At 42.1% G+C, this 25,723-nt stretch overlaps 1 protein-coding gene across 1 annotated transcript in view; it reads left to right on the plus strand.

The window, feature by feature from the left end:
- The window catches only part of lamc1 (laminin subunit gamma 1), a 185,857-nt gene that overhangs the window by 135,734 nt on the left and 24,400 nt on the right, over positions 1-25,723 (plus strand). The window contains exons 9-20 of the mRNA XM_033028193.1: positions 80-202; positions 430-619; positions 1,953-2,065; positions 5,309-5,530; positions 12,234-12,422; positions 12,795-13,037; positions 13,402-13,555; positions 17,928-18,070; positions 18,168-18,346; positions 20,656-20,812; positions 21,266-21,471; positions 23,642-23,721. Coding sequence (XP_032884084.1) covers positions 80-202; positions 430-619; positions 1,953-2,065; positions 5,309-5,530; positions 12,234-12,422; positions 12,795-13,037; positions 13,402-13,555; positions 17,928-18,070; positions 18,168-18,346; positions 20,656-20,812; positions 21,266-21,471; positions 23,642-23,721 — 1,999 coding nt within the window. The remainder of the gene's footprint in view (positions 1-79; positions 203-429; positions 620-1,952; positions 2,066-5,308; positions 5,531-12,233; positions 12,423-12,794; positions 13,038-13,401; positions 13,556-17,927; positions 18,071-18,167; positions 18,347-20,655; positions 20,813-21,265; positions 21,472-23,641; positions 23,722-25,723) is intronic.

Consider the following 25,723-nt stretch of genomic DNA (forward strand, 5'->3'; position numbering starts at 1 on the left):
ACTCATGATAGGCCTGAGGCCAGTACATTGCTGTGCTTGCAATATGATGTTAAGAGCTTGTTTATTTGTCTCTTTGCAGGTGATGATGGATGGTGGGCTGAACAGCAAGATGGTGCTGCGGTTCAGCTGCAATTGTCTCCAGTGAGGCGTGACATCTCTGTGATCTCTAATGATTATTTTCCCATTTACTACATTGCTCCTGGTATGTAAATTAAATAAATCCACAAATTGTTATCTCTTTTTTCCCCCGGGAAAATGAATAGAGTTGATTTGATAATTGTTATTTCATAATGTGGAACTATTTTCATGAAATCAGCAGTAAAAGTTGAAGATCTGAAAGCAAAGGCTAATGTGCATTTTAAAAACTGCATCACAATCGTAGACTCTTACACACGGAGTAATTAATTTCCCACTTTTGTTTTTCCCCAGCAAATTTTTTGGGTGATCAGCTGATGAGTTATGGTCAGAACCTCTCTTTCACTTTCCACGTGGACAAGACAGACACCCGTTTATCAGCTGAGGATATCGTGCTGGAAGGAGCAGGCCTGAGAGTGACAGCCCCATTAATTGCTCAGGGAAACCAGTTTCCCACAGAAAGCCGTCAGAACTACGTCTTCAGGTGAAATAGAATACAGAACATAATGATACTATTGTCAGAGCCATTAAAATCTGAGCTGAATGTCTAACGAGGATGAATTGCATAGAAACTGTTCTGCACTTTACAGTTTTCAGCAGTCCAAATGTACTCATTACACTCTGGTAGCTTATTAATGAGCAGTGGAGTCTTGCACACTTTGTTGGAAACCTAATGGGCCTGTACCACTTAATAAATGTTTTCGACTATGCAAATTTTTCAGCATGATCAGAATGAAGCCACCATGGAGAGTAGCGAGAAGTCACCACGAGGTCCTAGTGGGTTCCCAGGAGGTCGAAGGTTCTCGTAGGTTCTCGTAGGTTGTAGCCGATGCTGACCGGTGAATTTCATTGGCTCATTGGGGGAAAAAAAACATAAGCAGTAGTTTTCAGAACCAAGGATAACTGACCGGTAATGTTAATTTCCGCCGAGCTTCACAGCCGTGTATCTCTAGCTTCTTAAAAGTTGTCTCCACTCCTTCTCCCCCCCTTTTTTAAAGGACTTATGTGACCCTTCCCGTACACTGCTTTCACCGTCTTAATTACAGCATCAATCTTCCTGTTCATCGCGGTGTGTGTGTGTGTCACATTGGCTTTGCACCGTGTGAATTTCAGACTGCGCTTCCCCCGCTTGCCCTGTCCCCCGCCTGCCTAACGGGTGAAGGATGCGATGTGTGTGTGTGTTCCACTTTGACAGTCGCCGGTTTTTCAGGTCGTCAGCAGTCGCCTGAAAAATTGCCTAAGTGAGACAAGCGCATAACTCCTCAGTTGCAGCATTGAAATGGTTATCATATTTGTAGACCACACACCATAGTGACAATGTATAGTTTAGATGTGTGGGAGGGAGGGAAGAAATGCTGAATACAATCCGAGTATTTCTATGTTTTTTCATTTATCCTGCACTACCCCTAGGGAAGTTACAGGAAGAGTTGCTTGATCTGCATTTGCACTTTAGCCCATTCTGTAACTTTATTGGTGTATGTTTGTTTATCAATCCAAAAAAGGAAATGACAGTTATAATTTAAAGCATATTGCTTCTGCTAAATTGAATGCTGCGTTTTGGAAGTGAAAACTTGATGTCTTTCTCTGGACCACCCAGTCTCATGTGTTCAAAGCAATATCTGTTTTATTAGGAACAGACTGCTCACCACCTGTATGAATCTGCTTTCCTTTACACAATCCAATTCAATAGAAGCTTATAGCTTTGTAAAATACCCAAAATAAATAGTCTTTTTTAAACCTGGTCTGAAGTCGTGGGTGCTTTTGTTTGTAACCTGGAAATGTACAATGTTTGAAATGCATTTTTTGTCTATTTGCAGACTTCATGAAGTGACAAGTTATCCCTGGAGGCCTCAACTTTCCTCTTTTGAATTTCAAAGGCTTCTTCACAATCTGACAGCTATTAAAATTCGTGGAACATACAACAAAAATAGTAAGTACTCCCAAGAAGTTTGCAGCACAGTTGACAATGCACATAAAGTGCAAGAAATTGAAACAGAAACAGACCACATCGTCCGTAAGCCTTTGCCTGTCAATGCGGTATGGGTGATTCTGCACATTAACTATTTTTCTGTAAATTCCCATTTTCCTTGATTCGTAGGTCTGCTGGTCTAAGATTTGATTGTATTTGAAGTATTGCACAATCACAACCCAACGCAATCAAAACTTACCAAATAGTGAAAGGCTTGCGTGAACTTACCGAATAGTGAAAGGCCTGGATAAACTTACTGAATAATGAAACGCTTGGATAGAGTGGATGTGGAGAGGATGTTTCCACTGGTGGGAGAGTCTAGGATGAGAAGTCATAGCCTCAAAATTAAAGGATGTTCCTTTAGGAAGGAGATGAGGAGGAATTTATTTAGTCAGAGGGTGGCGAACCTGTGGAATTCTTTGCCACAGAAGGCTGTGGACGCCATGTCAATGGATATTTTGAAGACACAGATAGATAGATTCTTGATTAGTACAGGTGTCAGGGGATATGGGGAGATGGGCAGGAGAATGAGTTAGAAGGGAGAAATGGATCAGTTATGATTGAATGGTGGACTGGTTTTGATGGGCCGAATGACCTACTTTTGCTCCTATCACTTATGACCTTATGACCTAGCCCTGTAAGTAGAGAACTCCAAAGATCTGTAACAGAGTATATATTCTGTTCATTTCCATCCTAATCATCAATCCCTATATCTGTATTCACTTCCCCTAATTCCATATTCTCCAGCTTTAGGAAATGGCTCCACAACATTTACAATATTGATCTCTTTTAGAATCTAGGGTCTCCAAGATTCCAAAAGAGATTAACACTCTTAATCTCTTTTGGAATCTTTTGGATTGAGATTCTTATCCTCCTTTACTTTGTGGGGTTTAGTACAATCTTACCCAGTCCCTTATCCTTTTTTTTTAGAAATAAGTAAAATGAATATGCTGCACTTACTCCAAGACAACTGCATAATTTCTTCAATATGGAGACCAAAACCATATCTAGTCTTCTAAGTTTGTCTCAGAAAAAAACAGTAAAATAATACCGTTATTGCCTTTTGCACTCCAAAACATTTGTAAAGGACATTGTACCATTTAACCCTAATTTTTATCAAAGTTAATAACTTCATATTTAGTGCACATTATGTTTCATCTGTCATCGTCTTACCAACTTAATCTTTAAATGTCCCAATCCTGCTTTCAATATCCTACTTATCTCTATGCAATGAACACGTGGATATGTCTCATTGTCTTTTTAAAAAGTCATTAATATAAATTGTGAAAAGTTGGGAGCTCAATGCTGTACCTTATGGCATTGAACTTGTAATTACCACCTTTCTATCTTTCTCTGAATAAGGGTCTAGACCAGTGGTTCCCAACGTGGGGCGTACGCCCCACAGGGGGGCAATTTGATTTTTAAGGGGGGCAATTTGATTTTTCTTTTTTTAAACAATTTTTTAGTAATTTCTTGCTCAGAACTTTAACTGTCTTTTGTTTATTTCATTTTTCTTTTTCATGGATGCCATGTTCTTTTGAAGCTTGTTTAAACCAAGGTATTGGCGTTTTAAGCTTCTTCAGCTGAAACGGAGTTCACTTTTTAAATGATAAGAATTATATATCACCACATGGGGGGGGGGGGGCATCAGGATTTTAGAGGTGATTAGGTGGGGCATGGCCAAAACAAGGTTGGGAACCACTGGTCTAGGCCCAAAACATCGCCTATTCCTTCACTCCATAGATGCTGCCTCACCTGCTGAGTTTCTCCAGCATTTTTGTCGACCTCCTCTCTTTCTTACCTTGTTTTTGCTGCTTTTAACCAACCCATCCTTTATCCATGTCATAATGTTGCAATACCTGTGAGCTGTAATTGTATGTAACAAATCTTTGCCATACATTTGCATGTCAAGTGTTATTTGAAATAGTAAATTCACTTGTTTCATCTAGTTAGCTAGTTACATTCTCAATAATCGCACAGTAGATTTCTCGAACACAATTTCCCTTTCTTAAAAGCATGTTTACTCTAATCATGGTATAATTTTATATCCACGCTGCTGCTAGGTCCACGTTGCTGACAACTAATCAGGAAAATCATATTGCTTCATTGCATTTCCCCCTCACCCCGCCTTTCTTTTATTGAAAAGTGGTGTTATATTTCTCATCTTCAGTCTGCTGGGACTAGTTCAAAAATCAAGGGAATTTTAGACAAACATCTTGAAAGCGTCCACTATCACCGCTGCCACCTACTTTTGAAAAGTTGTGAAGGCAAGCTCTCCAGTCTAGTGAACTGGTCTGATTTTAGTGCCCTTAATTTCTCCTGAGCTCTCTCAAGTGTTTGGATCTGACCATAGATGTGAGGTGGTTCTATTGCTTTGATGTGGCAGTTTAACACAACTGAGTGCTTTGTTAGTCCATTTCACAGTGAGATTAATCAATCACACTTCAATCAAACATCTAAAACATTTCTTTTTTACTCCAAAGCAACGTAATTTTCTTTTAATCTCAAGAAACATTAGTTATTATTTCGCAAATGGGTATGGAAAAATTAATGTTGAGCCAGGAAGGAAAGGATTTCTTTGCATGACTAAAATTTTATTGAAATGGCACAGCTTTGAAGCATTTTTTATTGATGAAAAGAAGCAGAGAAGTTGAGTGAGGAAACTTTCTACTCGATGGAGTTTAGAAGGATTAGGATGGACCTCATTGAAACTTACCAAATAGTGAAAGGTCTGGATAGAGTGGATGTGGAGAGGATGTTTCCACTAGTGGGAGAGGCTAGGACCAGAGGTTATATCTTCAGAATTAAAGGATGTTCCTTTAGGAAGGAGATGCGGAGGAATTCCTTTAGTCAGAGGGTGGTGAAATAATTCCCACAGAAGGCTGTGGAGGCTAAGTCAATGGTTATTTTTAAGGCTGAGATAGATAGATTCTTGATTAATACGGGTGTCTGAGGTTAGGAGAATGGAGGGAGAGATAGATCAGCCATGATTGACTGGTGGAGTAGATGATTGGCTGAACGCCTAATTCTGCTCCTATCACTTATGATCTTATGAACATGAGCAGTTTATGTTGAAGTCTTTAATTTTGTTGTATGTTTTCATTGTTTTGGAGTATGATTACCTTTTGCTACTGTTGTTCAAATATTTGCATGGCAGTGAATGTTAGGTTATTTGTTGCCAAACATTTGTCTGTTCCCTTGCAGGCCATGGCTACTTAGATGACGTAACTCTGCATAGTGCTCGGCCTGGCTCCGGAAGCCCTGCTGAGTGGGTGGAACAATGCACTTGCCCAACTGCATATCGGGGGCAGTTCTGCGAACAGTGCGCTTTGGGTTACAGGAGGGATGATCCTGATCGCGGCTCATTCAGTCCCTGTGTGCCCTGCAGCTGTAATGCACATAGTAATACCTGCGATCCTGAAAGTGGTGAGTGAGGAGAGTTTGTGCTGGAAAAATCTTGTGAAAATAGGTTCCAATGTTTTATGCAATGGTGTTCCCAGCCTTCAACCTTTTGTATATTTTCCTCTATTTCTTATTTCTGCCAATATAATATCATATTCTTAGCCTGGTGGGTGCCTGTTTGCATTTGCCAGTTTAATTCATTTATAGTGTAGATGAATTAAATAAATTGACTTTATTTTTAGTCCCATTTAGATCTTTGCTTCGCTGTCGGGGCTACATCAGGGGGAAAGATTCACATCAATCTATATACTTATCCTGTATAGGTTGATGAGAATCATTCCCTCTGATGTAGCCCCGACAGTGAAACAAAGATCTAAATGGGACAAAAAATAAAGTCAATTTATTTCATTCATGTGCTCTTATCCTTAATAACACCTTTGGTTATGTGCATACTGCCCAAGTCTGAGTATCGTTGAAAGCAAGGTATTAGAGAAGTGATCCCTTTTTCTGAAGGGTATGCTGTATAAATTGGCAGTATTTGCCTGCCGTTATCATGAATGTTAATGATGTAAAAGACATTGCAGCAAGTGCTCCCAAAGTATTGTGGTGATTATCTCAAAAAATTGCTTCAATTTATTTGAAAGTTTTCCCATGTCTTTTCAATGACTCACTAATTTTCTTCATGGCATTGGAGGGAAGATACTAGCATGGATAGAAGGTTGGCTGAATGGCAGATGGCAAAGAGTGGGACTAAAGAGGGCTTTTTCTGGTTGGCAGGGGTCAGTGTTGGGTCCGCTACTCTTCACGTTGTATATTAATGATTGGGATGATGGAATTGATGGCTTTGCAGATAATACGAAGATAGGTGGAGGGGCGGGTATTGTAGAGGAATCAGGGTGTGTGCAGAATGACTTGGACAGGTTGGGAGAGTGGGCAAAGAAGTGGCAGATGGAATACAGCGGAACAAAGTCTGCGACCATACACTTTGGTAGTAGGAATAAAGGCATAGACTATCTTCTAACTTGGGAGAGGATTCAGAAGTCTGAGGTACAAAGGGAATGGAAGTGCGGATGCAGGATTCCCAAAACAATAATTTACAGGTTGAATCGATAGTAAGCAATGCAAATGCAATGTTAGCATTCATTTCGAGAGGACTAGAATGTAAAAGCAAGGATGTAATGCTGATGATTTATAAAGCACTGGTCAGACCACTTTTTGAGTACTGTATGGTTTTGGGCCCCATGTCAGGGGAGGGATGTGCTGAAGAGGGTCCAGAGGAGGTTTACGAGAATGATCCCGGCTATGATCGGGTTAGAGGAGCATTTGATGGCACTGGGCCTGTACTCATTGGAGTTTAGAATGATGAGGAGAAATCTTACTGAAACCTACTGAATAATGTAAAGCCTGGATGTGGATGTGAAGAGGATGTTACCAATAGTGGGAGAGTCTAGGACCAGAGGGCACAAACACAGAATAAAAAGATGTGCCTTTAAAAAGGAAATGGGGAATTTCTTTAGCCAGAAGCTGATTAATTGGTGGAATTCATTGCCACAGACACCTGTGGAAGCCAAGTAATTGAGTATTTTTACAGTGGAGATTGACAGATTCTTGATTAGCTTGGGGAGAAGGCAGGAGAATGGGATTGAGAGGGAAAGATAGATCAGCCATGGCTCGCCTGCAGTCCGTTTGTTTTTTCTTTTCTTTTTTGTTTTATTCTGTTTTAGTTAATTTTAGTTTATTTAGGTTGTGTATGTGTGGGGGGGGAGTGGGAGAAACATGTTTTAGTCTCTTCCTTTGGGGGGATTCGACCTTTTCTTGTTGTATCCCCCGTCTCCGTCTGCGCTGAGGCCTAATGGCGGAGCTGGCGGCCTCCAACTGGGACCGATCTCGAGGCTCCGGAGGCAGAGCCAGCCAGGACTTACCAACGCGAGGCTGACCAACTTCGGGGCTGTGGTGGCATTGCGGCGGCGGCGGCAACGACCCGACTTCGGAGCCTCTGAGGCTCGGCCGCAGGCCCAGTGGACGACATCGTCGGGAGCTCGCAGGTCACAGGTTGGTGACCTGTTTTTCCGGAGTTCCCGCAACAACAGCTTCGTCCGCTGGACTGGAGGGTGGCAGCTTCGACCGCCCCGGGTCATGGAGTTTGAACCGGCCCGTTCGCGGAGCTCGGATTCAGCAGCGGGACTTACTTACCATCACCCGGCGGGGTCACAACAACGGAGGCCTGGATCGCCTCAGCGCAGAGAGAGAACAAGGAGGGAAGAGACAAGGACTTTAAGACTTTTGCCTTCCATCACAGTGAGGAGGACCTAGTGAACTCACTGTGGTGGATGTTAAATCTGTGTTTATTGTGTGTTTTGTTATTTTATTCTATGTTATGACTGCGGCACGAAATTCCGTTCGGACTGAAAAATCTGAATGACAATAAAGGATACTTGACTTGACTTGACTTGAATGACGGAGTACACATGATAGACCAAATGGCCTAATTCTGCTCCTACGACTCATAAAGTTATGAAGTTGTTCCATACATCAAAATAAATTTATTGAGGCTGTGATCATCTGTCGATCAGTCAATTGCTTTATAACCAGGGCTGCCAACTCTCACGCTTTGAGCGTGAGACTCACGCCCTCAAGCAAACTCTCACGCCCTCACGCTCATCAGAAATTTCTCACGCTCAGTGGTGAGAAATTTTGTGATCAACGAAAATTTAAAAACTCAGATAAACTGCATGGTCCGCGGGTGTTGGAGAGCAGGGGCTGCAGGAGGGATGGGAGCAGAACCAGCTGCGGGAACAGATGCGGGGAGCCGGGACTTGCGAGTGTTTGCGGCGCTGCGAGTCGCTCGCTGCTGCTCTGGCCATGGAGCACTCCGGACAGTGCGAGTGTCCCGGGCCGTGGAGCCGTCGGGCCGCTTCCGCGAGAGTCTCTGTGCCGGGACAGACTCTCAAAGGGAGGTGGAGAGAGAGAGAGGGGAAGGAGACAGGGAGACAGTGGGGGAAGAGAGAGGGGGGAGAGAGGGGGGTGAGAGGAGAGAGAGAGGGGAGAGACAGAGGGGGCGTGAATGGAGATAGAGAAGAGGGAGAGGGAAGAAAGAGGGAAGAGAGAGGGGGTGGAGAGAATGGGAGAGAGGGGTGGTAAAAGAGGGGGAAAGAGAGAGTTGGGGGGGGCAAAGAGAAAGGAGATAGAGACATGAGAAAGAGAGGGGGGAGAGCCAGGGGGAGAGTGAGGTGGGAGGGAGAAATGGGGGAGAGAGAGATGAGAGAGAGAGGGGGGGAAGGGTGAGAGGAGAGACAGAGAGAGAGGGGAGGGTGTGTAGAGAGGGAGAGATAGAGAGGGAGGGAGAAAGAGGTGGGAGAGAGAGAAGAAAGAGGGGGAGAGAGAGGGGGGGGAGAGAGTTAGGGGAAAGAGAGGGGAGAGATAGTTAGGGGAAAGAGAGGGGAGAGAGAGTTAGGGGAAAGAGAAGGGAGAGAGAGGAGAGAGGGGACGAGAGAGAGGGTGAGAGAGGTGGTAGGGAGTAAGTAAGTAAGTAAACTTTATTTATATAGCACATTTTAAGTCAACTTGCATTGACCCCAAAGTGCTTCACATAATTTAAATAATAAGTTCCATTGCAAACCAGAGGGGGAAGAGAGAGGGGGAAGAGAGGAGAGAGAGAGGGGGGGAGAGAGTGAGGGGAGAGTGAGAGGGGAGAGTGAGAGGGGGGAGAGAGAGGAGAGAGAGAGAGAGGGGGAGAGAGAAGAGAGAGGGAAGTGGAGAGAGTGAGAGCAGTGAGACGGGAGAGAGGAGAGAGAGAGGGGGAGGGGAGAGAGGGATGAGAGTGAGGTGGGAGGGGGAGAGAGAGAGAGAGGGGAGAGGGGGATAGAGAGGCAGGGCTGCCAACTCCCATGCATTGAGCGTGAGAATCGCGCATTTCACCAAATTCTCACGCTGATCACAAATTTCTCTCGCTCTGTTGTGAGAAATTCTGTGATCAACGAAAATTTCAAAACACATATCAACTGCATGGGCCGCGGGTGTTGGAAGCGGAAGCAGCGGCGGGGACAGATGCGGACGGGGAGCGGGGCTGGAGAGTGTTTTCCGGGCTGGCGAGTTGCTCACTGCAGCTCCGGCCATGGAGCAGCCTCAGTGCGAGAGTCCCGGGCCATCGGAGGCGTCGAAGCGTTGCGCCGCTGCCGTGTGAGTCTCTGTGCCGAATTCGCCCAGGTGACCAGCATGGATCAGGCTGCGGCTCGGTGCATCCTGGAGGACAACCAGTGGCTGCTGGAAGTAAGTACCAAGCACTGGGTAGATACGGTGGAAGATAGTGGACTTCAAATGGGGGTGGTTGGTGAAAGCATCCTGCTTGCCTGCTAGATTTTCACTTACTGTAACTGCAGGAAAAATGTTCCCGATGTTGGCGGCGCTCAGAACCATGGGTCACAGTTTAAGAATAAAGGGGGGGCCAGTTAGGACTGAGATGAGAACAAACTTTCTTCACGCATAGAGTTGTGAATCTGTGGAATTCTCTGCCACAGAAGGCAGTGCAGGCCAATTCACTGGATGTTTTCAAGAGAGAGTTACATTTAGTTCTTGGGGCTAACGACATCAAGGGATACGGGGAAAAAACAGGAAAGAGGTACTGATTTTAGATGAATAGCCATGATCATATTGAATGGCGGTGCTGGCTCGAAGGGCCGATGGCCTATTCCTGCACCTATTTTCTATGTTTCTATGCTTGAGTATATGGCAATAAAACTCGATCACTTGATTTTGAAGCATTCATGCATGGTGGAGGTATAATGTAGTCATAGAGTGATACAGTGTGAAAACAGGCCCTTCGGTGCAACTTGCCCACATCCGCCAACATGTCCCAGCTACGCCACCTGCTTTTGGTCCATACCTCCAAACCTGTCCTATCCATGTATCAGTCTAACTTTTTCTTAAATGTTGGGATGGTCCCTGCCTCAACTACCTCCTCTGGCAGCTTGTTCCATACACCCATCACCCTTTGTGTGGATAAAGTTACCCCTTAAAAAGTTACCGCTTAAAAATACTTCATACAAAAAACATTGAAATCATACTTCTACAGTGCACTAAAACATGATTTTAATACATCAAATTTCAAAACGTTCCTACCCTGGGAGGGGGGACACCCTTCTTCCACACCCTCTCCCCACTCGGTTGTTCCACTCCCTCACCGGGTACCCCCAAGGCCAGTGATCAGTGATCGCACAGCCTCCCCCCTTTCAAAAACGCTCCAATCCAATTTAAAGCATATATATTGCATTCAAGTGTAAGTTAAAAGACTCGCTACAGTATGCACCATATTGCACAATTTCAAGCTGAAAAATGCAAATGTTCCATACCAATGGGAGGGGGACAACCTTCCCCCCCCCCCCCCCCCCCGGCCCGGTCGCTATACTCCCTTGGGCTTGGTCTCTCGCAATTTCTCACTCCCAACTCTCACCCAATGTTGGCAGCCCTGTTATAACATTAATGCTTTTCTCGCTAATTATTTTTCCTACCTTTTGCAGAAGCTGTTATTTATTGCAGTTTGCTAACTGTCATTTTCTGATATTGTATCTGGGTGGTCTTTGGTCAGGCATTAAATCTATCAATAAATGTCTGCAGATATACTGACAGTGCATTTGAGCATTTGTGAGAATCTGTTATCCTATTTTAAACATTAATTATACCCACAGCTTCCAATGAATGTTCTTCAAATTTTGAATGTATTTATCTTTGACGTAAATTAAATTGGCGGGAGTTGAGTTTTCAAGGAACTACCACTTAATTTTTTATCTTGAACATTCACATTTTAGAATATGTTTAAATAGACACGTTTTATAGTAAATGTCAGTGCTCTCATTGGTGGCATCTTTTCCTGGGCTCAGATCCTGGAACTTGATACTTAATATCGTGAGAGTAGTAGTGGCAATTCAAAAATGTAGTCCCATCATTATCACGTTAAGGCACTTTTGGGTTGATCAGCTTGGGACATCCTGGAAGATTTTTAAAAAGATTTTCTAATCTGTTAAATCTTTACGGTTTAGTTTTCAGATTGGTATTTTAAATGCTGCTGGCCTATTCCACCTTGATTTTGGTTAAAATTTGGACAAATCATCCTGGGAAGATGTATTTACTTAAGAGAGATCAGTGGAAGCAAGTGAAAAAAATGGGTGGTTCATATTGTAGCATCTATTTAATACCAGTAACAAAAGCAGAATGTATTTCCCGAGATCACCAGTTGTGGAGCTCCATCCGGCGCGGCCTTGTTGGCTTCGGAAGCCGCGGTCTCCAGTGCGGAAGCGGCCGTTCCAGGGTTCCCATGCCGCTGTGAGGATTCTCCCGACGCTGGAGCACCATCACCCGGCGAGAACGGCCTGGAACATCAGGCCTCCGTGGAGGCAACTGTGGAGGCCTCAATAGGCCCGACTATGGGTGAACTGGGGATGGGGACTGGACTTTGTGCCTTCCCTCATAATGGGAACCATTGTGGGGGGATGTTTTTATGTTTAAATGTCTTTATTATTGTTATGTCTGTATTCTTTCTTTATGTGCTGCCCGGAGAAGACGCTGGCGCTGTTTGTTCGCCGCTTCTCCGTTTGCTATTGTCTGTTACTATTGTAAAGCGACTTTGAGTCTTAGAAAAGCGCTATAATAAAGACATTAAATTAAATTTATTATTATTATTATTATTATGTTCGTACATGGATAATGAACTTTCTTTTAATCTGGCACACAGGTGAATGTTACTGCACGGATAATACAGCAGGATCAAATTGTGAGCGGTGTAAGGATGGATACTATGGTGACCCTACAGTCGGTGGCACTGATGCCTGTAAGCCATGTCCATGTCCAAGTGGTTCAAGCTGTGCCATGGTGCCGAAAACTGGAAATATCGTGTGCACAAACTGCCCTGTGGGGACCACTGGTGAGTTCCTCAAAAAAGAAGTGATTTATATTTATTGAAATTGTTCTTGTACATCGTGCTGATTAATTATAGAAAGTTGTTACCTTGGTTTTTCACTTAGCTTGTCTGGAGTATTTACATTGGTTTTGGGTCGAGACTCTTCAAAAGAGTATTCCATTATTCCAGGCACCTTTTTTAGCAACATTTTCTCCAGAATAACTTCTCCAGAATAACTATGGTTGTGATGAAAGGCCATCAATCTAAAACATTGTCTATTACAATTGCCACAAAATGCTCCCTCATCTGCTGAATATTTTCAGCAACTCATTTTTGTTGCAGATATCCCACATTTGCGTTTTTTTTAATTACTGATGGTAATGCATTATCTTTCAGGTAAAAGATGCGAACTTTGCGATGATGGATACTATGGTGACCCCTTAGGAGAAGAGCCTCCGAGATCATGCAAACTGTGCCATTGTAGCGATAACATCGATCCAAATGCTGTAGGGAACTGTAATCGGCTGACCGGAAAATGCCAAAAATGCACCTACAACACTGATGGTTTCTATTGTGATAAATGTAAAGATGGATTTTATGGGAATGCATTAAATCCAATTCCATCTGAAAAATGCAAAGGTGAGTCTTTGCTTCCATTAAATGAACCTAGACTAATCCAAATTATTTCTTTAAAAATACTTTTATTATAATCTCAGTGAAATTAACGAATTTCAAATTCTCCCATATCAGGCAGGAAGATATAAAATGCCTTTGAATATTTTGCAACACCAAAAGCACTGTATAAATGCATTCTTGTGTGTCGGCAGTAAATCACTGCGTTTCCATTTCTGGAGAAGTGGAGAAATGGAGAAGGGTACTTTGACATTCTTAAAAATGATATTGTTGCACGCTGCTCTATCTGAGTTTCTCTTGTGCCCCACCAGCAATCTTAAAAAGTATCTTTCATTAACCCATTCATGCAATGTATTATTTTCTCTTCCAGCTTGTAACTGTTCTCCTTATGGCACAGTGGGCCAGCAGAGAAACTGCAACCAGATCACGGGTCTATGCGAGTGCTTAAGTCATGTCATGGGCAGAGACTGTAGTCAGTGTGAGCTGGGCTTCTATAATCTTCTTAGTGGCCAGGGTTGTCAAAGGTAAGTCATGTAGAAGAACTTTCAGCCTCCTTCTTCAGCTGAATACTTACTGAATACTTGGCAGTTTGCTTCTGTGTGCTCATATAATTTAGTTGGAGGCTATAGATGATCAGACATTTGTTGGAATGTTAATCAAATCTACAATGGAGTAATAAATGGGGGCTTTCCCTTGTTGCTGTTGAAAGCAGTGAGCACCTAAGACTGAGTCCTGCATTATACTATACCTGAAGAGAAGATAGTGCAAGGAATTGATTTAATATTGTGTTCAGGCACTATATAAAAAATAAATATGTCTTCCACTTGATGGTGGTTGAGCTAAAGCTCTGCGTTTATTTTCTCAGGTGCAATTATGAGCATTTTTTTAAACTAAAATAATCAGTTCATTTCACTGAGAAATTAAAGGAACTGGTCACTCATCATCATATGGATAAAGTGAAAGATCACATGATAGAGAAACCTTTCTATAAAATAAAACATTTGAATTCCTGTTTAAAACTTAACTCCCAGATATTTCTTATGTTATCATCTCCACAATGAATAAAATTAAAGCAAGAATGGATGCTTCACAAAATTGGACAGACTTAGATTGTTTTCTCTGGAATGTCAGAGGCTGTGGGGAGACCTGATAGATGAAATTATGAGCTGCATAGATAAGGTGGACTCAATCTATTTTCCTCAGGATGGACATTTCAATTACTAGACAGCATATCTTTAAGGTAATAGGAGTAAAATTTAAAGGAGATGTGCAGGGCAAACCTTTTACACAGCGGGTGAGTGCCTGGAACATGCTGCCAGGAATGGTGGTGGAGGCAGATACGGTAGTGGCACTTTTGGATAGGCATATGGAAATGTTGGGATTGGACAAATATTGGTTATGTGCAGGCAGCTAGATTTGGTCCTTGCATCGAGTTCAGCACAGACATTATGGGCCGAAGGGCCTGTTCCTGTGCTGTACTGTATTGTGGTCTATGTTTCTCCAATGGCATGAAGCAAGTTTTCTCTGTTCTGTTTATGGAAGTTGTGAAGAAACATCTTGCCTGGGTACAATGTGCAAAGGGAATTCCAACAAAGAACTGCATTCTGTTAAAACTTCAGGAATGCTCTCTGCCATCTGATATCTCCTGACCTGTCTATGAATGCTGCCGCTGTCTGTGGTTGCCCTGTCCCCTTCTATGTCAGTCCTGTAAAGTGCAAAATTATTAAATCCCAAAATAATGCCAGCAGTGTGATGAGCAGAATAAAAATTAACAACATTGTGAACATCAGTACAGAAAAGATTGCTGTGCAAATTATAGGCGTGCAAGTTGATCGGTATCAGGTTTAGAAAAGAATGTTAAACTTATGAAGGATACAGAGCGAGCAGAACAAAGGAACGCAGATAATGTTCGGGAGAAGTGGCATACGTTTCTTGTTTGAGGATTCATAGTGTGAGCGAGCAGCCCGCATCAAGATCTATAAATCCCAGCTTGGGTGTAACATTTCCCTTGTCATTCTTTTATCTTTACCTCATGGGAATAATACTCCAGTATTGTGCTTGAATTGTTAGCTTGCTGACAGCTGTTCAGCAGTTTTGAAGGAATTTGACGTTTAATATCAAAGACAGGATTTGTAGTTATCATTTAGTAAAGTGACTGCAGTTTGATGCATGGCCTCAGAACAGCCATAGGTTCCAAAGGAATAATATTATTGTGGCCGTTAACACAACTCTGCATTTTATCCAAACGTTGCATTTCACCAATGTATACTATAATGTATACTATGAAAATTAGTTATTTTATAGACTCATGATTAGCATTATGAAATAGATTTTAAAATATTGAGAAGCAAAAGTGCTTTTCATATACAGGTGCACAACCTTTTATCCGAAAGCCTTGGGACCAGACACTTGTCGGATTTCGGAATTTTTCGGATTTCCGAATGGAAGATTTTTAGCGTAGATTAGGTAGGTAGCGCGGGCGGCTTGAAAAGTCTGGAGCGGCTGCCTCCTCCCCAGAGAATCATTGCATAAATGTTAGTCAGTTAGTTTGGAGGGATTTTATGTGGTGGGGGGGTGAAGGGGGAAACTTTAATTCTTAGTCCCCTACCTGGTCGGAGAGGCGGGGAGCGGACAATGCCTTACCGGGTCGCTGTGCAGTAAGCTCCGGAGCGCTGTGGCCGCCGACTCCCAACATCGCGGAGCTGGGGGCTGCGGGCGGCGCCGGTTGGAGCTCCGACCCTGGCAACTCTACCCCTGGCTGCGTGGCGCTCCAAATCCAGCGCGGCCCGCGGCCGGACGCCCGCAGCCCCAGCGCCGCGATGTTGAGAGTCGGCGGCGTCGCAGTGCTGGGATACCAGCGGGGAGCGGGCAATGCCTTACCGGGTCGCCGTGCGGTAAGCTCTGGAGCGCTGTGGCCGCCGACACACAACATGTCGGCGGCCACAGCGGTGCTGGGGCTGCGGGCGTCCGGCCGCGGGCCGCGCTGGATTTGGAGCGCCGTGCAACCAGGGGTAGAGTTGCCGGGGTCGGAGCTCCAACCGGCGCCGCCCGCGGCCGGACGCTCGCAGCCCCAGCTGGGAGTCGGCGGCCACAGCGCTCCGGAGCTTACTGCACGGCGACCCGGTAAGGCATTGACCGCTCCCCGCCTCTCCGACCAGGTAGGGGACTAAGAATTAAAGTTTCCCCCTTCACCCCCCCCCCCCCCTTCACATAAAAGCCCTCCAAACTAACTGACTAACATTTAAGCAACGATTTACAGATGTTTAAGTGTCTTTCCGGTCTCCGGGTAGGAGGCAGCCGCTACAGTAGTACAGACCTGGGTTGAACGTGGGTCGTTTCGGGTCAAGTTTGGCGCCAAACGCGAGCTTTGGTGTGCAGACGACATCCTGGAAAAAATGGCCGGTTTTCGGAGTTTTTCGGTTTCCGGAACTCCGGATAAAAAGTTGTGCACCTGTAGTAAAATGATTTGCTCTTCACCAGGTTTAATGTGGAGTCTGTTTACACATAATTTACATATTCTGATTTTAAAAGATCATGTGATAAAAATGCATTTCCAAATGGAAAAATTGGCCAAGATTTTGTAGAATCTGATTCCCAACAAGTTGACTTTCTAAAACCCACAAAGTTATTGTACAACATAACATAGTAATCCGCAACCATCACTGTTGCTATGAACTCTAAAATGTGGGCTAATACATTTCATTAAATCATTACCATTTATGAAAATAACTCTGGCACTCGTTTCTGAAAAGTAATAGGAGTCACCACATTTCCTAAAATACAAATGTTTAAAGTCCTAAAAATGTTTTTTGATTTATTACTATATTCCAGTATTTGTTTATAGCCAGCCAGTGAACATGCTCAGCTGGCAAGTTATTTATGATTCTTGCTGATGAATTAAATATAATGGCACATGTGAAATAATCCTGTTCTGCCAGTCCTCATTACACATTTTATATATACCACAATGATAACAAGTTTTAGTTTTAAATGGTGGGCAAGGAGATGAAGTTGTACAATAATTTTACCATCATTAAAGATAATTTATTTATCTCATCACAGTGTATTCACCTTGTGTGCCATTAGCGCCACACAAAGTGAAGAATACTTGAGCTGATTGTTTCTAGTATAATGTGTTTAATAAAATATAATAACATTTGAGGGCAGCACAGTGGCGCAGCAGTAGAGTTGCTGCCTTACAACGGCAGAAACCCGGGTTCAATCCTGACTACGGGTGCTGTCTGTGCGGAGTTTGTATGTTCTCCCCGTGACCTGCGAGGATTTCCCCTAGGAGCGCTGGTTTCTTTCCACACTCCAAAGACGTACAGGTTTGTAGGCTAATTGGATTGGTGAAATTGTCCATGGCGTGTGTAGGATAGTGCTAATATATGGAGATCGCAGGCCAGCGTGGACTCGGTGGGCTGAAGGGCCTGTTTCCGCGCTGAATCTCTACCCTAAAGTAAACTAAACTAAAAAAAGCGCATAGATTGGACCAAGCCTTCAGAGTATGTAATAGGATTTGGAAATATCTAGCTAACTTTATAATATTGCAATCAAGATTCAAGATTCAAGATTCAAGATAGATTTAATTGTCACATGTGCCAGGTCGCACAGTGAAATGAATTCCCATACAGCCATACAATAAAAAAATAAACAGGACACAACACACTATAGAATTTAACACAAAACATCCCCACACAGCAGTATCAAAGTTCCCCACTGTGTGGGAAGGCACCAAAGTCAGTCTTCTTCCTCCACTGTTCCCCGTGGTCAGGGCCAGGGCCTCCCCAAGCCCTCCGCAGTTGCAGCTACGGGCGGCCCGATGTCCAGGACTCCAACGACTAACAGTACTCTTTAACATGAATGGCCTGACTACAATTCTCTCCTTGCCCTCAGGTGTGACTGTAATCCCATTGGCTCTGTTAATGGACAGTGTGATACCCAAAATGGACAGTGTGAGTGCCAGCCTGGTGTAGTTGGTCAGCAGTGTGACAGTTGTGAACCTCATCATTTTGGTTTTACTCGGGATGGATGCAAACGTAAGTGTAACAATTATTTGACATATTTTAAGAAAGTTATTAACATGGTTTGTCAATTCTGAGAAAATATCAATAAATTGTGTTTCTGTCTCTGCAGCCTGTGATTGTGATCGTGAAGGTTCAAGATCATTACAATGCAAGGATGATGGAAAATGTGACTGTAAGGACGGATTTGTGGGTGTCCATTGTGATCAGTGTGAAGAAAATTATTTCTACAATCGCACAAGACCTGGCTGCCAGGAGTGCCCTGCCTGCTACAGACTGGTGAAAGATAAAGTAGGATCTCAGTTTTATACTTCGTAGTCATATTATTTCATCTTGTGAATATAATCAGAGGTTGTCTAAATATATTGTCATCTTTTTCAGTCTTTCCTGCCAAATCATTAGCTGCTATTTGAAAATATTATTGAGAATTTGACTGATCTAATGTAAGTTGCGGGAGCATTTGTTTAACATTCCTTATTCTGGGTTTGACCCCCAACTCTGTTCGGCTGAAAAGCACCTTTGCAGGTGCACCCAAAATGGGTTTTGGTTCTCCTCAGTGGACCCTTTTAGTCCACACAACTTACATGCAACCTCTAAATTGGTGTCCTCACTTCAAAGACGACACAGAATTGATGCTTTTTTGATGTTTCTGTAAAATTAAGTGCCTGTAAAGGTGAGATCATAGTCACCAAGTTCCTGAGATTAATAGTTGAATTTTGGTGCCAAATGATGGCTTGCACCTAGAATCATTAAATGTTCCATCCTGTTAAATTTCCTCTTGGTGCTTTCTTCCATTAAGTCGCCTGTCTAGACTCTTGTTAACTCTTAGGAACACAATTATACAATCAATGTAATTTGCTGGAAATGATCCAGCATATGCTAATGCCAGTACAACAGATATATGGAGGCACAATTGTTTTCTCCCCACCTGGATGTAACTACTGAATGCACAAATTTGAGAAAACAAGATAGTGAAATAATGAGATGTTAAATCCAGCACTTATTTCATAAGAAAATTGTCTTTGTCTTTGAAATTGAACGAGGCAGTTGATTTAAAGAAAAAACATAAGATTTCACAGAGAGGATTCAAACAGAAGCTCGAGATCAGAAGCTCTGTTATAGATTTATTTAACTTACAAGAGAGTGAAAACTACAGGTCATAAACACTGGCACCGGGGATGACACAGGGATTGGTAATGGCCACACTGACACTTGAAGTAGGGTGAATTCACATGATTAATTTATTTATAGTGGTAAGAAAATCCATGGGGACACTGTCTGTCGGCATCACGGTGCATGTGCGGTGGCAAAGGCAACCCCGGGCTTGTGCCAGCAGCTTAGTCCTGGTCTTAGAAGGAGGAGGTGTGGTGTTCTCAGGCCTCTCCTTGACGTTCATCCTTGCCTTGAGAGGAGGCACTGGTGGTCTCAGGCTTATCCTGGCAGCTAGTGCAGTCCAGTACTTCTTACCGGCAGCCCACTCTTGACCATACAGTGGCACTAGTGGTCTGGGGTTTGCCACAATGGCTTAGTCTTCCTCAAACCTGCGACAGTGGAACACAGCTAGCAGGGGTGAGACTCACATCCTCTCCATTCATATTTTTTCCCCTTTCTTATTCTTTCTTCGTCTTTCTCTCCTGCTTCTCTCACCTTCTCCCCTCTGGCTTGAATACCTGGGTTTTATAGGGAGTAGGCTGACAAGGATTAAATGGCCAACCAATATCAGCTAATTGGACCCAGCAGTTACCAATATTGCTGGGGATTGGCCTCTATTGGTCAGTCAGCCAGTGATAGAGAACAGACGGGCATCCAAGGGATGGTGCGCTGTCTCAACACAGAATAGTCACTAATCAATCTATTAATAAATTAAATCAAAAATATCTTCAGACAGAATAAGTGCAATGGGAAATTTGTAGCAGTTGAGATGAGTAACAGAAAGTCCACGTGTGACAAAGAAAAACAACGATACTATTAAACCTAAAGGGACTCTGCGTGGAACAGGTGTAGAACTCATTGAATAACCTGTCATGCCATTGTCTGAATTGCATTTCTGCAAGTTCCAATTTGCAGATATCATATTTTAATATGATTTCCTTAGAAAGTAAAAATAAATCCATTTGTAGAATGTCACTCTTGTCTTCAGAAGATTAAAATAATAATTTCCTTACTTGAGTGGATTGTGTGAATAACCAGAATGACCACAGGTAGCAAAGACAGGAAATAATTATACATGCACTAAAACTTGCTATAATTACATTACATTCATACATTACATTAATTACATTCAATAACAACCACATATTATTAATTGACTAATAGTATGCAGGAATACTTGTATTTGTAGCCATTCAGTTAACATATCCAGAAAAAGAGAAAATAACTTTTCAAATGGATGTTTTAAAGATTCTATTTGTTTTAATCAATTATTCAAATAATTCTGAAGCTAAGTATTTACATTGCAAGGCCATTTTTTTGAAGCAGGATTTATCATATTTGACTTAAGTTGCCAAATTTAGTTTCCAATGTCTACCTTGTTTATCTTGTTTTGATTGGCTGAGTGATTGTTTGTCAGTAGATATATTTTATTTTTATCACATGTTCAGGTAAACGAACATAGACAGAAACTTAAGGACTTGGAAGATCTAATTGCAAACCTGGGGACGAGCCAGGACACAGTGAGTGACAAGGCCTTTGAAGAGAGATTGAAGGAAGCCGAAAAAGCCATTATGGACCTACTCAGGGATGCTGAAAACATGAGAGGTATATATTTTAATATTTAATAACTAATATATTGACATTAATAACAGAATTACAAACTCTAGTTAGCTTTAGAGCCCTTTAATCTTATTTGCTCACCAGCCAAAACAGAACCTTAGTTTGGTTTATTTTAGAGATACAGGCCTATCAAGTCACCCGTACACTAGTTCCATGTATATCCTACACACTAGGTGAAATTTACAGAAGCCAATTAACCTACAATGCTACATGTCTTTGGAATGTGAGAGGCAACCAGAAAAACCATGTGATCACAGGCCGAACTAGTAAACTCCACACAGACAGCACCCATAGTCAGGATCGAACCGGGGTCTCTGGCACTGTCCAGCAGCAGCTCTATCGCTGGGCCACTGTGCTGCCCAAACCTTTTTGTACCTCTTTGAAGTTGTGTACATGGTGTGAAATATTCCCTAATAATATCATGGAACTTTTCAACAGATGTCGACAGAAGTCTCATGGACCGCTTGGCCGAAATTAATAACACGCTCTCCACTCAGTGGGGACGTCTGCAAAATATAAAGGATACTGTAGATAATACTGAAGACTTAGCAGAACGATCCAATAATCGTATACAGGATGCAGAGAAAATTATCTCAAATGCAAGAACAGAGCTTGAAAAAGCCAAGGAAAACATGGCAAATGTGGTAGGTTCTTCTCTACAAATGACTTAAATGCCACTAAAGCAAAGTTCATAGGTGAATCATTCTTGCGTTTCCATAATATTTAAACATAAACAAGGCTTTACAATTTTATTCTGATACCTACACATTTAATATCATCAGAGAAGATATCCCATTGTGTAAATACACTTCTTTCCTAGGCTTCGTCTTTCTAGTATGATCATATTAGCCCGTTCATTGCGTTCAGTATTTCATTTTTTTGTACAATGGAAGATTGTTTATGGTTTGTCTTTTCCGATGTTGTGACCCGTCATGAAGAGTAATTTTTTTTAAGTGTAGCTCATAAATGTGTCGTCTAAATAGCATTGTACTGACTTTGTGTAACATTGATATGAGATATAGTGACTCGCATGATTTACTCTATTTGTCATGAGTGATGTCCACTTGATAGGCTAATGATTATTCTTGCCAGAAATGCTGTGCTTTTCCATTCTAGAAAGTATGTGTATATATCTCAGTCATGAATAACCTAGATGCATAGATGAAATGTTTCATTTTGATTGAGGTCTCTCAAACAAAATTTATTGTTCTGTTTGATTTCCCCATTTTTACAAAAAATGATGTAGATTCAGCCAAAGAAGGAAACAAAATAGTAAACCTGTTTTTTTTTAATCATCTATTTTTTTCTACATGTACTCTGCATCTAGAGAATTGAAACTGAAGAGACTAATATAAATGATGTGCATAAACTTGTAATTTTCCAAATGATAGAAGTATTCCACTGAATATTCCTAAATATTTAATCATTCATTAAGAAAGCCACTACCAAGGGATTGCGAAATTTTGCCAATCTGTAGGAGTCGGCAAAGGAATACTAAGCTGCACGTGTGGGTTGCATTGTTGTCAACTGCCTTTTGGACAGCATCTTGTAAAGTCAATGGGATTATGAAACAGTAGTATGTTCCACGCAGGGTTGCCAGCAATGCTTTCCAAAAGGGGCAGGTTGTGAGTAGTCCATGCTTCAGCAACAATGCAATGTATTAAATATGTGAGAGCGGAGAAATATTAAATTAAAGCAAGATTTTGCCTGATATTCCCAAAACTTGGTTGGTAAACTAGAAAGGCAAACATACCAAGTTAAGAAGAAAAAAGGCATTAAAGCTATGTGTTTTTCAGCACGCTAATCGATTCCACTTAAATCTCTGAAATAAAGCATTGCCCGCTCCCCTGCATCAAGAGACTGAACAATTTCTCCTCTGTAAGTCTTCAAAAACCATATCTCTCGCAGCCGGCTTTACCTGAGCATTCCCCAAGTTAAGGTACAAGGCAGTGTCATTAATGTAATACCTGGTTGGGAGTTATTGCAGGAAGGATCATTTAAAAAAATCTTGCTACCTATCAGGCCAATAATAGCTTTTTAACAGAGCTCTGGAAATTGTATTTGGTGCCTGCAAGACACTTGCCAAGGCCCAGGCAGGTGTCTTGAATTCCAAGACGTGTATAGTCAGAGGGTCAAGTTGAGTTCTCGCCGTGAGTCTTCAGTTGCAGCTTCCATGCTGCTTCCCCAGTTATGACATGATGCAGTGCCTCGTGATAAATCGGTTTATGATGCCACTGGATGCTCCATTTAACCCGCTATGCCTGTCATAGTCCCAAGAGTTCTGTGGATTTTGTGAGGAGACAAATTTCTCTCACAGAATTCCCAGAACCATTGGGAACAAGACAGCCATAAATGGTATCAACAAGACAGCCACGACGACTTAAATGGCAGTGGTATCATATGGGACGTGCAACATCTTTATCAGGTAGGGGAATGTCCTTACAATCTGGGACTATTGGCAACTCAATTAACATCTGCACCAGTCAGCTCTGCCACATAGGTTAATAGCATAATCATAATCATCGTAATCATACTTTATTACCAAGTATGTTTTGCAACATACGAGGAATTTGAGTGTGACCATTACTGGCTTTATCATTCTATTTGCAGAGGGAATAAATTGGTATTTTATAACAGCAGCCTCACATTGCATATCTCTGGATTCCTAGTAGAAAATTGTTTAGTGCATGAGAGTTGCCAAAAAGATGATTAAGAATTTTCTGCTTAATTTTCTGGGGCTATGTCCTGGGGCATTTCATGGTGTGTAAATGTTAAATTCTGGGTGGTAAATTGATTATTCTTATTATTCTGTAGTCAGCAACAATGCCAGATTCCAGTGCTGATCCAAATAATATGACACTCCTGGCAGAAGAAGCTCGGAATCTTGCAGAAAGGTAAACATTTCATTGATGAACTTTAAGTGATTCATGTTACATATCTATGCCTCACTTTTTGGAGACTGTTTCCGTTTAATAAAATGGTTGAAATTACCATAGAGTAATAAAAAGGAGCCGCAGATGCTAATTTATACCAGATGGAAACAAAATGCTTGAGTAACTCAGCGGGTCAGGCAGCATTTCTGGAAAAATTTGATACGGACAAAATGTAATAAAAGGGAACTGCAGATGTTGGTTATGTTTTGTGTTGCCTTGAAGTCTATCTTCAAGATAAAGAACAGAGACAACACATTGTGTTGTACTTCTCTTTAATATTTCCATCTATTAAAATGGCTTCTAAGGGCTTCTCATTCTGCAACTGTTCTTAACAACATCATGCACTTAATTTGCATGTCACAACCAGTTTCAAATATAACAGTATAATGCTGGTTTAGACACAATGCAATAAAAAGGAACTGCAGATGCTCATTTAGACAAAATGTAATAAAAAGGAAGTAAGGTCCTGAACCAAAATGTCACCTATCCGTTTTCTTCGGAGATGCTGCTCAACCCGCTGAGTTACTTCAGCATTTTGTGTCCATCTTTGTTTGAAATTGCTGTTTGTGTGTTTAAAACTTAAATTGTTTAGAACAAGGGTATCTACAAAATTGTATTTGTAATGGGACGTCTCAAAGATTCATGGACACTCAATTTTTGAAGTTATGGGTAGATTTTGAAACCTGCAGAGGTCCACAATTATTTTCCTTTATCCTGTCAAACAAAACCATAAACATATTTACTCAGGTAATTACATGAAAATGAAAATTGTTTTGATGTAAGGATGCTCCCCTTTCACCCCACCACCCGCAACCAAACTAGGAAGATTTTTTTGATGATCAAAAGATTTCCTGGGGTCAGGATTAAACCTATTAGCATAATGGTTAAGAGACCTGAAATGTTGCTAAGCATGTTCTCCAGGAGTGCCGTGTGACCCGCTGAGTTACAGCGGCACTTTGTGTCTTATAAAATGTGACTGTCTGTCTCTGTTTAAAATTTGCTTCAGTAGGGTGAAATTATGTGCATGTTTTAAGACGGGTAAGGAGGAAAGCATTTTCTAATGGGTAGAATGTCCATTTAAAAAAATATACTCTAACAAGTATTTTTGCGGCTTGAATTGCGCAAGTTCCGTTTACAGAAGCTATTCAACCAAAGTAAAGGCATTGTTTAGCCTGTGAACCAGCTGCATTAATAGAATTCTCAAACCACGAAGGCTTTAATCAGAAAATATGTGCAGTACACAGAAAACGCCACAATCTGCAAGACGCCATCAGTAAGTGTGCATAGGAAATGCGCACCAAAGAAGGCAATTTTCCCAATCCCAACTGAAAACCACGGATGAACCTTCAGATCCATTCACAGCGGAAGTCCAACGATGCAGCATTCAAGAGTCCTTGTGTGCCAGCAACAAAACAATGCCACTCGTTCTTGCTGCAGCTTCAAAAGGATAATAACACAATAACACACAACATTTATAGTACAATAAATTAGTAATACTCAATAACAACATCATAATGATACAAAACAAAAGTACACAGTGCAACCAAAACTATGTCCATAGTATTCATAGTTGCTGAGGTCGGTTATGGTTGGTGTTGCGCAGTGCTTTAGAGGCAGATGGTCAACGGGAAGTAGCTGTTTTTAAATCTGGAGGTCATGGCTTTCAGCCTCTTGTACCTCGATGGTAGTAGCAAGATGAGAGTGTGGCCAGGGTGTTGTGGGTCTTTGATGCGGCCGCACTTGCTGTAGATCCCTTTCATGGTGGGAAGGTCAGTACCCATGATGGACCAAGCCACCACTTTCTGTTAAACCTCAGAGCAGTGCAATCAATCTTTTTGATCTTTGATCATGTGGGCAAGCAGGCTGAAGAATGGCTAATAGAGTTTAATGCAGAAAAGCATGAGATGTTGCATTTAAGGAAGTTGAACCAGGGCAGGACCTTCACAGTAAAAAGTAGGGCCAT

Source organism: Amblyraja radiata, chromosome 10 (assembly GCF_010909765.2).
Source record: "Amblyraja radiata isolate CabotCenter1 chromosome 10, sAmbRad1.1.pri, whole genome shotgun sequence".
NCBI classification, from domain to species: Eukaryota; Metazoa; Chordata; class Chondrichthyes; order Rajiformes; family Rajidae; genus Amblyraja; species Amblyraja radiata.